This window comes from Drosophila arizonae, chromosome X, assembly GCF_054131065.1.
Source record: "Drosophila arizonae isolate 15081-1271.41 chromosome X, UAZ_ARI_1.0, whole genome shotgun sequence".
NCBI classification, from domain to species: Eukaryota; Metazoa; Arthropoda; class Insecta; order Diptera; family Drosophilidae; genus Drosophila; species Drosophila arizonae.
In genome coordinates this window covers 22,237,838-22,250,904 of record NC_142927.1, presented here as the reverse complement: position 1 = coordinate 22,250,904, position 13,067 = coordinate 22,237,838, and the positions used below count along the sequence as shown (strand labels likewise).

The following is a 13,067-nucleotide window of genomic DNA, read 5'->3' as shown; positions in this document are numbered from 1 at the left end:
ATAGATCGCTGATTCGATGTTTAGTTTAAGTTAGTTTTCATTTCTTTTTCTTCCGTCCTCTTCCTTTTTTTTTTTTTTTTGGCATTATCTTGTACAGTTCCTTGTGTGAGTGGGGGGGGGGGGGGGGGTCACCTGTTGGCTGGTGGCATGTGGCACGTAGCTGTGCTCACTCCGCCGCTTCCGCCGCTTCCTCCGCCTCCACCGCCTCCTGCTGGCGCAGCATCAAGCTATACTTAATCTCCAGCACATGGAGCAGCTTGACAAACTCATTGACAATGCCATACATGCGACATGGATGGTTATGGAAGGGATCGGGAATGTGGCCTTCGCCTTCGGCCGTGCAGCTGAGTAGGGCCTCGACGTTGGCAATGTTGTGCTCGACCTTCTCCTCAATGAACACAAAGTAGTTGTTGCGCCATTTGGCATCGATGGCTTTGGTCTCATTGGCCAGAACCCGGCGTATTTTGACTAGCGAATGGTATATGTCCAGCACATCCTCCTCCAATGACTTGTTCTCTTCGCTCTGGCCGTTGTACTGGCTGTTATTCACCGCCTTCTTGAGCGGATACTCCAGGTGCAAGCTGTGCAAGCGATAGCGTTGCGCCAGCTCCTCCTCGGTCTCCTTGAACTAAAATCGAGAGCAGAGCAAACGAATTGGTTGGCGATTAGCAACTAGCAACCTAATCCCAGATGGTGTCCATCAAATGCACCAGCTACTCACACAGGCAGTCATGAGATCAATGGTAGAGGCCCGCGTGCCAATGACCACATCGCGCGCATACCTCAAATTGATCGCATTGTAGTTGGCCATGTTCATTGTGCAGTTGAGCTTCTTCTTATATCTCAGAGAGTGCTCGTCGGGCTTGTGCTCCTGCCCCGCTGATCGCAGGTGCACGTGGTGGCGGTGTGGCAGTATCAGGTGGCGGCCAAGCGCGCGTCGCGGCAGTGCACTGCTATAGCTGGCACACAGTATCAGTAGCAAGAGGACTCCAAAATAGCTGCCACAAGCTGCAATGAAATAGAAAGAAAACATTTTAGAGTTGGCTTCAAATAGAGCTCAAATATTTGGTATTATCTAATTTAATATAAATCACTATTTAAATCTTCAGCTGAAAGTTTCAAGTCTTAAGGAACACGCTTTACATATAAATATAATTTATATTAAATTCAGCATTTTTATATTTGATTTTCATATTAAAAACAGATATGAAAAGAAAAAGAAAAAATCGGCAAGGAACGTAGCACAGTATTAGCCATTATTTACGGCGACTGTGACGTCATATAAATATGCACTCACTGTCATATCACAAGCAAGCACACAGGCACACGCACGGTCGCACAAGCACACACAAACACACACACATACAGCGAATGGAATATCAGTCAGATTAGACGTTGACGGTGAATCATTGAAAGATGCAGATGCAACAATTGGTGCAGCAATTCCGCGGAGGACAGAAGGACAACAGACGGGGAGTCGTGGTACGCGAACTTACAGAGGAGACTGTAGGACTGTTGGGCGCAAAGTCGTGGGCAGACAAATGCAGTTGCTGTCGCTGCTGCTGTTGTTGTTGTTGTTGTTGTTGTTGTTGCATTTGGCCCCTGTAAGCGTTCGCTTTGGGGCTCTGGGCGAGAGGGCTGCAGCGAGCTCTGCTCAGTTTTGGCCAACATTTGATTATTACGGCGCGTCACAAAGCCGCCGCACTTGCTTAACATTGTTGTGGACATTTGCATTGTTGTCGTTGTTGTTGCTTTGGGCACGAGCACTGAAATTCGCGGAAGTCCTTGGACAAAACAAAAAAAAAGAAGAAGAAAAACAAGCAAGCTGCAGCAGCGGCACTGTGTGACGATTGGCGAGGCGTTAAAGCGTTTTCTGTTACAATTGCCGTTGAGTCGAACGGTCCCGGCACAAGTTAACTCTTCAAGATCTCTTACTTATTTAATTTTTCCTACGGCGCGCAGCATATAAATAACGTGCAAAAGCCCGAACGTGCGGCGCGACGCAAAGCTCCACCACACGAGCAGCAAGCATCTTGGGCAACAACAGCAACAATAGGGCCCCCTCGGATGGAGCGGCACGACTGCGACAAGTGATGACGACAATTTTTCGAATTTTAATTATCAGCCAATCATATGTAAGCAAAGCGACCACACTTACACACACACACACACACACACACATAACGGGGAGAGAAGCATACTAACGAGCGCAGACATGCGACCAGCTTAAATCACGACGAAGTCTGCCGAGAGGCCGTTGCTCGTGTGTGGGCACACACACACACGCAGTCACCCACACCGAGGCATACATAGGCGCAGTGCGCCAAGCACACAGCCAGAGCGAGAGCGAGTGAGCATCTGTCTGTGGGAGTTGTGCAGCTGTGTGTGAGTGTGCGAAAGCGAGTGCGAGTGCGAATGCTAATGCGAATGCGAATGTGCGTGCGTGAATGTGAGTGCGAATGTAAATGTGAGTAAGAAAGCGCACGGCGTCGTCGCAGACTAAACGTCGCGCTATACGATTGTGGCTAGTCAGTCGGCCACGCGTGCTTTGAAAAACAGCGATTCACACACACACACACATACAGCGCCACACACTCTAGGCGGGCAGATGACGATTGAATAAGAGAGCGACAATAAACATGTGTATTTGACACATCGTCTGAGCTGCCTGCTTAACTTTAGCTTTGTTGACCATCTCCTCTCAGCGCTCCGCCCTCCGCCCTCCGCCCACCACGCATCACACTCAGCTCTGCTGGATCTATTTATGGCACGCGACACCACAGCTTGAGCGTGTAAAGTTCAATCTGAGGCAACCGTTGTCGACGTAGTCGCTAGCAGCGTGACTCAACAGCAACAGAGCCGCAATGTTGTTGTTGTTGTTGTTGTTGTTGATGTTGTTGGCGTTCTTCTTCTGCTGCTGCTTCTTCTTCTTCATGTTGTTTAGTTTCTTCCTTTTGCTTTGAGAGCGATTTAATTTATGCACACAATTCATGCCCAAAAACGGAAGTAACAATACTTTTGCTGTCTCCTTCTGCTAAATGTTGTTGTTTGTTGTTGTTGCTTGTTGTTGTTACTTGTTGTTGTTACTTGTTGTTGTTACTTGCTGCTTTGTGGCAGCCACTTCGCTGCACTTCCGCACTTCCGATTAGTACATTGTCTAACTTCTGTTGCCATGTCTCTCTCAACATTCGCACTCACACTCTCCCTCTCGCTCTCGCTCTCGTCCCCCGCTTTCTTCTGTTTCATTCTTTTCACAGTGCAACAGTAATCCACTCTCAATTCCTTACTAAAAACTGATCTATATGATCTAGTATTTATATTATATATGGTACTTTTTATATAGACTCATATTGAACAGTTATAAAGATTAATTGAACAGTATTTCACACACACACACATACACAAGCACTGTTATTGGCATATACGTACACAGGGATATGTACGCTATTCGAATTGCACAGATTTTCATTTTGGACTCAAGCATTTAATGAATGTTTGGCAGTTTTTGATTATGAATACACTCGTTGTTAGCATTTCACGTTTGCAATTAGCTGCAAGCCGCTGCTGCCGCTGCTGCCGCTACTGCCGCTGCTGCTGCTATGGCATTTCCGATCCGCGTGGCCTTACGGTGCGTGCGCACTGAACACCAAACAAGAATTGGCAAATTAGCAAACGTAAATAATGAGGCATGCACAGTGGGCATAATAAACAATGTGAGAAGACGAAGAACATGAGGAAGAAGAAGACAATAAATCAATGAAAACAGAAAAGCAGAGAATGAGAATCAAAGTCTCAGAGTCTCAGAGAGTGAGTGAGTGGGCTAGCGAGAGAGAGAGAGAGAGAGAGAGGAGCAAGCAGCTTTAGACTAGCATTAGAGTTCGCTGGCGACCTGACTCAAGTTAATTTCACTTAAATCGACTCTTCTATGAAATGCAACTTCATATTACTCATACGCACCGACGGAGTGTCAACTATTGCTCTAGCCACAGCACTAGCGAGATATATGCAAGCACATACATTTGCATTTGAACTGCAGCTGGCATCAAATCACACAACTTGCAAAACTGTATCATTTGTGGCGTTCGCATGTCATAAATATATATGTATGTATGTGTGTATATCTTATCTCATACATATATACATATATAAATATAAATATATATGTGCACATATAGCTGTATATGAAATAATTTGTTCGCTTTATAATTGCAGCTTGAGCCGCCAGTGTTGCTCAGCTAAGTTATATATAGATATTATTCAAAGAAAACATTAAATATTATCTTGGCTATGATTTCCCTATACAAAGGTGTATACACTATGACAAACTAGTTATTGCCCGAATCAATTTTCAGCCCGTCAATCTGGAGTAATGGATGTGGTATTCCAAATCACAAATATTCACGATTGGGGTGTTTGATAGAGACAGCTTTGTCATCATGGAATCTCTAGTCTCTATGATCCCCAAGCAATGTTCCACTAATGAAATCAAAGCATCGATATTTATCGATAATTGGCAAATCTTAAGCAATCCAGAGACTTTAAATTACGGCAGATGTCTGTTATATAATAAATATAATATATATTTAAAAAATTGGAATTTACGCATTATAGTTATGAATTTATATTATATAAATCATTTTTGATTAATATGTGAATAAGGTCAACAGAAGTGGGCATACGTCATAAAGCTTTACTTTATATAACATATATGATAAATAGATTATTTGGTACATATGTATATCATATATAGCATATACATGTATTGCACACATGGTATATATAGCTAATAATATAGCTTTAGTATATTTATAGTAGATGATATAGTCAGAGTTCGACTTTATCCAAGTTCAGGGACACTTTATGATATGTAACATGTAAGAAAGCTCTAGTCGAGACTGCTCGACTACGAGATCCCCTGCATGCATTTGCTGAAGCACAAGTCTCTAGTAATTGAAATACGTCTTTTACAAATATGTGAGCGAGGGGGTGGATATAGGGGTGGGGGCAAAAATCGAAATTGTATAAACATCATATAAGCATACATTTAAAATTTGGAGACTTTAGCTTCAAAGATGTAGGAGATATAATTTTATAACTGATTTTCGATAAGGTTTTTATCGATAAAGAACGAACGGGTTGAGTTATCGATTTTTAGCAATAAACTTGATATTCACGCTGACGTCTCTAACTCTTATATCTTCTGCAATCGACGCGTTCATACATACGGACAGACAGACGGACAGGGCCAAATCGACTCAGCTCGTCGCCTTGAGTCTATTACATTCTGCCTGTTACATACATTTCAACAAAACCATTATACCCTGATTTCCCATTTTCAATGGGTTCATGGTATAAAAATCTACAGCAAGTCTCATATGCCTTTGCCTCCAATAGGGACAGACAGAAAGACGCAAACCCCATATGCCCTTGCAAATATTCACTAAGTAAGTGCATTAGAACATAGGAAGGGGATAGTCGATGGATGAATTTACCGACCTCTGTCGTTAAGCCAAGAATTATCTAAGCATTCATTGAGTGGCCGGGCATTGAATGTGCTGGACTCATTTACTCAATTGTCGCGCCAACTATCGGCAGTCTTATATCGGACTGATACCATATAATCTTCCATAGTCGAAATTATGGACTCATTGATTTGTTTGTCGAGTTCGGTTGACTCAAAATGTGAATGGAAAATACAAAATTTCGGGTGTTTTCTTCAGAAGTTTTATCTTTTTATTTTGCGGATATGACGTGCTCGTCTATTATGCTACTTAACTGTATTTGCCGATACCCATATACCTGCGGTCCCGCTCACCTAGCCAGTGGCATCCATGAGAGTGCAGAAAATGTGGATGCTAATTTTCGCACTTTTGTAGTGAATACACGGCATATTCATCAGTCTGTCTCGCTCTATAGTTTTATCCCATATGGATAATATATTTAGATGTACAATGAATCCATCAAGAAATCGCCAGATGACGCCCCAAGCTTATTAGGCCTGTTGATTTTCTATGCAAACAATATATGCATCCACATCCGCAACCGCAACCGCATCCGCATCCGCATCCGTATCCGCAGAGCTACGCTGCGCTGCGCAGCACTGTGAATCGAATGGAATGAATAGTAAGGGCAGTGCACACTCATAGCTGAATTGAACTGCACTGAAAATGGCGATATCTATTGGCGTTCGCATAAGTCTGAATGAATTATGAATTGTATAAATCATCTCGATTACTCATAATTATCGCAACTATGGCTTGGAACTGCATCTTATGAACTTGTTTATTGAGCACTTGCACTTGCGATAGATGATCCCGAGATAATGCAATTTTCGGTTCCAGCCTGTTCAGTTGCAGCTCAGACGCAACAACAGGCCAAACATTTGCACAGTGACCGAGGCATTCCAATATCAGAGTATCGTATATATAAATCGATATATGTATGCGCATATAGACATATCGATCTTTACCTTATCAGTTATTCTGCTGGTTTATCAAGTCATTATTGGTAGAGCGCACTTCAGCTGATCGATTGACCAGCAATGTTTAAAAAGATTATGCCAAGAGTGCAAATCATTTGGCTCTTTATCTGAAGCACTTTCTATATAGACAGCATGTACTCTGTTTGCCTTGCAACGCAGCTGTCGCACTCAGCCGGATTACATTCATACATATATCTTCCGCTTTGGCCAGAGCCTTGCCTTATAGACCCTGTACAGAGGCAATGGGTTCTACTTTGAGCAGATGAAATATACTGTCGTCTTTCAATTTCAAATTAAGAGCCACCAGCACAGTTTCAGTATTACCTAAGTGAACTTCAAGGAACGATAAGAATCCATAGTTATGAAAAGACAACTCTAAATAGTTCAAATATACTATATACATAAATATAACATATGGTTTAGTCTAATATATACGTAGTACATGTATTTTATGTATATCATTATTTTCTTATATTATTATTTTATATATTATTAGTAATTATATTATTATTTATTTTATTTAAGTATTTATTTTTATACCCTGAACCCATTGAAAATGGGAAATCAGGGTACAATAGTTTTGTGAAATAGTATGTAACGCGCAGAAGGAATCATCGCAGACCGCACAACGAATATATATTCTTGATCAGGGCGACGAGCTGTGTCGATTTAGCCCTGTCCGTCCGTCCGTCTGTCCGTATGTTTGAACGCGTCGATCTCAGAAGATATAAGAGCTAGGGACTTCAAATTTTTTCCCTAGGTCCGTTTATAGCACGCACATATCGAGTTTTGTTTTAAGTATCGATAACTATTGCCTTTAATTTTTTATCCATTAAAATCGTTATCGAAAACCAGTAAAAAATTTATATCCCCTACATCTTTAAATCCTGAGTCTCCAAAGTTTTTATGTAACTTATATGCATTTTATACAATTTCGGTTTGTGTCAAAATTTACGCCCCCCCCCCCCCCCCCCCACCCCCCCCCCCCCCCCCCCCCCCCCCCCCCCTTCTCCAACTTTAATTCACACCCTCACCCTCACATTTGTAAAAGACTTGTGCTTTGGCAAATACATGGATATCTATGTTATCTTCATAGTCTGAAAGAGTTATAAAGATAGTCTATCCACAAGAAAATTTATTAAACAATTAATTTCTCATAGTAAGCCCACACTGCAGCCAATGCGTGTTTATGCGTGTATGTGTGCAGATGCGAATAATTATTGAAATATCAATTGCTCGACGGGTTCAGGGCATCTCGTTGTCGGGCAGTCTCGACTATAGCTTTCTTACTTGCTTATTTTGTGATTTCATTAATTGTTGTTTTAATTTTATTTTCTATATATTTAAATTGTTGTTTCATTATGCCAATTTTAATGCACACATACATACACATGCATCCAGACGCACGTATGACAACGCGCTCTGCTAACGGCGCAGTAAGCAGCGACTGCGCTGCAATGTGGGCAATATTTTACGAATTTATTTGTTTAATAATTTAATTTCTAGACGTACAATCTTAATGAACAATCTCAGAACGTAATATTAATGTTCAAATGTATTTACATATATATATACATATACGTATTAGAGGTCTGCATGAATGTATTCATTTCCAAAACCATAGTACTGTACAGTAGTAAAATGTGCTCAAAAATACTGTACTCATATGGTATAAATAAATATACATTTATTTTTAAGATAACCTTTTTAAGATAACCTTTAAGATAACTCTCGTATCACTACATTACATACAGAGATACATACAAATATGAAAATAAAAATTAATTAGTTATAATATTCCATATTTTTATTTGAATCAATTAATTGCAAAATTACCGCTATGAATCATTATCTCTAGAAAAAAAAAAAAAACAAGTAAGAAAACTCTAGTCGAGAGTGCTCGACTAGATACTACCCTGAACCCAACAAATAAAAATGCTCATTTAGTATGGCTGAAATTTCAATTTCGATGTATTTAAAAATATAAATAAAATACCAAACTCATTTAATAAAATATAAAAATATTTTGAAATAATTAAAAAAAAATTAACATCAGCTGCATCGACCGGGATTCGAACCGCGACTCCTCGGTCGAGCGTCATGCTGCTAACACACTAGGCCACCTCACTCCTGCTAGTGGCGCTGGCAAAACTCAAATAGATTCACTGCTGCAGCGCCATCTACCAAAACTAAATGAAACTAACTGCTGATGTGATTCTAAGAATCTGCTAGAATAACCAAACTATTAAAAACGCACATAAAGTATAGTTAAAATTTCAATTTCGGTGTATTTAAAAATATAAATTAAATAGAAAACGTATTTATGAAAATATAAAAATATTTTGAAACAATTAAAAAAAAAAAACATCAGTGTTGCACCGATCGGGATTCGAACCGCGACTTCTTGATCGAGCGTCATGCACCTAACACACCAGGCCACCCCACTCCTGCTGGTGGCGCTGGCAAAACTCAAATAGATTCACTGCTGCAGCGCCATCTACCAAAACTAAACGAAACTAACAGCTGATGTGATGTATTTGTTGTAGCTGCTGCACGTGCGTTTGTTAATTGGCCAAATATTTGATTATTTTTTTATTAATTTTTGACTGAACGGAATTTAATGAAACTTTCAGCATATGATCTACATATTATATTGAATATTTGAGAAATTTGAAAAAAGAAAAATCATTCACAATTAGCTATAGAGGCACCTGATTTGAACTTGAATGTTTTTACTCGATAAAAACATAACGGGATGATTTATCGAATTTTAAAAGCAAACTCGACGTCCGCGCTGTATATACGGTCATTTAAAAAAAAAATTCAAGTCTCTAGCTCTTATATCTTCGGAAATCGACGCGTTCAAACATACGGACAGACGGACAGACGGACAGACGGACGGACGGACAGACGGACAGACGGACAGACAGACAGACGGACAGGGCTAAATCGACTCAGCTCGTCGCCCTGATCAAGAATATATATACTTTGTGGGGTCTGCCACGCCTCCTTCTGCCTGTTACATACATTTCAACAAAACCATTATACCCTGATTTCCCATTTTCAATGGGTTCAGGGTATAAAAAAAATCAAATAAAAACGGCAGCAATCGATTGCAGAATACATAATAATCTGTAGAGCAACTCAGCTGTATAGCAAGTAAATCAATGTTTTGAAGAGAATGCTCGACTGGAGAATACCCTGAATTGATACCCAGATCAAGTCAGTTGCTACACTTGGATATCAAGTAGCTTGAAAACTGATGAATAAATATTGAAATTTTCCTCGTTATTCATGCCCCACCCGCATCATTTAAAATACATTTAGTCATAGGTTCCCTATACAAGATTATGTATAGCCCAAATTGTAAGTCTCCAGCTACCTACATATGTGCTTGGGTCTTTTTCTTTGCTTATTTTATTTTATTTATTTATTTGCAATCTGTTTTTATAACAATAAGCAAATTGTTTAAAATACTATACTAACTAACCGAATAGTTTAAGCTCCAGTGAGATTAATCCATATATTTACATACATATATACATATTTACAGAACACCTATTTTATTTAAAGTCTATTTGGGAGATCCAGGACATGAAATCTTTTTAGGCGTCGTGGACTGTCATTTAAGTTCTCTAGAAGTCCCAGTGCTAAGGCGTTGCCGTGACCATGTAACCTTTTTATACCCTGAACCCATTGAAAATGGGAAATCAGGGTATAATTGTCGATAACTTTTTCATCGAGAATAATCGAAAAATTGATTTTATGTATGTCCACAAAAGAAATTATTCAACAAATAAATTCTCATAATATTGCCCACACTGCAGCGCAGCCCAAGCGCAGTCGCTGCTAACTGCGCAGTCAGCAGAGCGCGTGATTGGTGCGTGTGGATGCGTGTGTATGCATGTGTGCATAAAAGAAGTACAGAATGAGTAGAATATCGCTTAGAGGGTTCAGGGTATCTCCTAGTCGAGCAGTCTCGACTAGAGCCTTCTTACTTGTTATATATCTTTTTGTGCCCGCCTTCACTTCGTCTTTGACAAGAGGAAGCTTAAGGTCTTTGTGGATATCATAATTGGTCATATACCAACGAGGATAGACTGGTATCGCTGCAATATTTCTATGTTTGAGTTGCTTGCTGTACCCCATAGCTGCTGTTCCCCATAACTGGCTGCAGGACAGTCTTATATAACCGTATTTTATTTTCAAGGCTTTGCCGAGATCGCGAATGGCAAATAGTAAGCAGATTACTAACTACTTAGTTATCAGCGCTAGACACTGTGTCAATGACTGTGTGTGGAGCAGTCAACGGGCTGACGTGCGATGTGTTTGTATGTGTTAGTGTGTATATGTATATGTGGATGCTGACGATGACGTTCCATTGGCAATTCTCGATAGTCACCTTGGAGGGGGGGAGAGCGGGTGCTGCGCTGAGGAGCAACGCTGGGCCGGAGTTGAGGAAAGCGTTTGCTAAACGCTCCGTTGCTTTTTAGCACGGCCCCAAATCTAAGCAGCTGGCGGATGCTCACAGAGTTGCCCAAATCATGCCACGAAAATAACAATAATCAAATAACGCCAATTGAATTCGCCGGCAGGTGGAAATACCCCAAAGCGTTTCCAGCGCCGCGCGCTCGCCTGACTCGCCCAGCGCGACGAACTGACCACAGACAAGCCCGCGCGGCAAGCGCTGCTGACTGGCAGCTGACGGCTGTCGGTCGACAGGTGAGCAGCAGGTGAATTACCGACAGAGCGTCCGGGCGACAAGCGCAAAGCTCAATATTTGCATAGGTATTTAGTTGTTATACTCTCGACTTGTTGTACAATGACAAGCAACATTGATAGATGCTAGATGATGGCATTAGACGAAATCAGAAAGGTTGCTCAGCTATTCAACTCCAACTTGAGCTCAAACTTAGATTTAAACCTAAGCTCAAACTTGAGCTTAAACCTTAACTTTAATTTAATCTTGAGCTCAAACTTAGACTTAAACTCAAATTTAAATTTTAAGTAGAGCTTAAATTTAAACTTCAGCTTAAAATTAAAAAGTACCTTAAGCTTAAACTTAAACTTAAACTTAGCTTAAGCTTAAACTTAAAATCAAACATTAACTTCAGCTGAAACTTAAACTTAAACTTAAACTGGAACTTAATCTTACACTTAAACTTAATCTTACGTAAGCTTTAACTTGAGATTAAGCTTTAACATAAAATTAAGCTTCAACGTAAGCCAAAACTTAAACCTAACATTGCACTGAAACTTAAACTAAAATCTGAAGCTTCAACTTAAGCTTAAATTTCAACTTAAGCCAGATCTCAAGCTTCAATCTCTTTCAGCTTCTTCCAGTCTTACACTCAGCTCACCCTTCTCTCCCTTTCAGCATTTGTGCTAGTTCGATTTTCCCACTGAGTTTGGCGTGACAAATCGGAGCCGGATGACAAGGCAATTATATAGTGATGTGATCTACATCTACTAATATATATATATATATTTATATAAGTATATATCGGCTCTAAAGCCAGCAACTAGTGAATCAGACGTCATGAATCATAGTGCAACAGCGGGAACCAGATCAAGTCAAGTTCTTATTCAATGGGTATATCACGGCTGTGCCTATCCTTGATATGAGCCAAGCCGAGAAAAATATTTGATTTTATGAACAACATGCTAATGGCGCACATAATGGGTATTACGAGGGGTATTCTATAACGTAGGCAGTGCTCCGGACTCGCTCGGCCGACAGACTCTTCGTCATCATATATATATACATATATATATATATATATTTGATGTATATATGTATGTACTTTCATTCACACAACCAACTGACACACTCAACTGTTTGCCAATGGCATTAGGAACGGGGTCTTGGGAAGTACATGCTCTGCCGCCTATGACGTTGCAAAAATCCGCCCGCGTCGAGCATAGTCGAGCCCATCTTTGCTGTATGAAGACAGCTTTTATTTTTGGAACTACACCGAGATCTGTCGGGCAGCCATGGGGAATCCGAGCTGTTTACATGCAGAGCCGAAAACGAGTCAAACAGTGACAGAGCGAAAGATGGAGCGAGAAAGAGAGATAGAGAGAAAGCGAGAGAGAGGAAAGAGTATTTAACGCCAATTGTTTGTAGATTTTGAATCTGACTTTTTTCCATTTCATATTTGAATTTTGTTCGATTTTTCTTTTCTTTTCTGTTTTTTTTTTTTTTTTTTTTTTTAGAGTTTAGTCATGACGCATTAATATTATTCACGTATGTAATACGAACTTATTGTGGCATATTACGTATACGCTATGCTGTACAGGAAAACAAATGTAAGTCGACTTACCCTTAGACTAGGCAGTCCAAATATTTCAGTCGCCGTTCAATTCTGAAAATGAAAAGCAAGTAGATAAATATTGAATTAGTCAATTAGCCAAAGACATTAGCATTTAATACAACTGTTAATTCAGCTAGTTCAGCTATAGCTGTGACGTCAAATTCATTCATAGTTTGCAACACGGCAAATATTCCGCTAGCTTTAGCTGTTTACAAAATTTGTAAGAATTAATAGAAATCCCAACTAAATAGATTGTCGCACATTAGATACCC

At 40.2% G+C, this 13,067-nt stretch overlaps 1 protein-coding gene across 6 annotated transcripts in view; it reads right to left on the bottom strand.

The window, feature by feature from the left end:
• The window catches only part of LOC108618495 (uncharacterized), a 49,361-nt gene continuing 36,294 nt past the window's right edge, over positions 1-13,067 (bottom strand). For 5 of the 6 annotated variants that reach the window (XM_089475728.1, XM_089475724.1, XM_089475725.1 and 2 more), the window contains 3 exons: positions 12,805-12,846; positions 722-1,008; positions 1-628 (listed from right to left, as the gene is read on the bottom strand). In XM_089475728.1, coding sequence (XP_089331854.1) covers positions 167-628; positions 722-817 — 558 coding nt within the window. In that variant the 5' untranslated portion in view covers positions 818-1,008; positions 12,805-12,846 and the 3' untranslated portion in view covers positions 1-166. Of the gene's footprint in view, positions 629-721; positions 1,009-1,496; positions 1,997-12,804; positions 12,847-13,067 lie in introns of those variants that run through there. The other variant, XM_018014527.2, reaches the window with a different exon arrangement.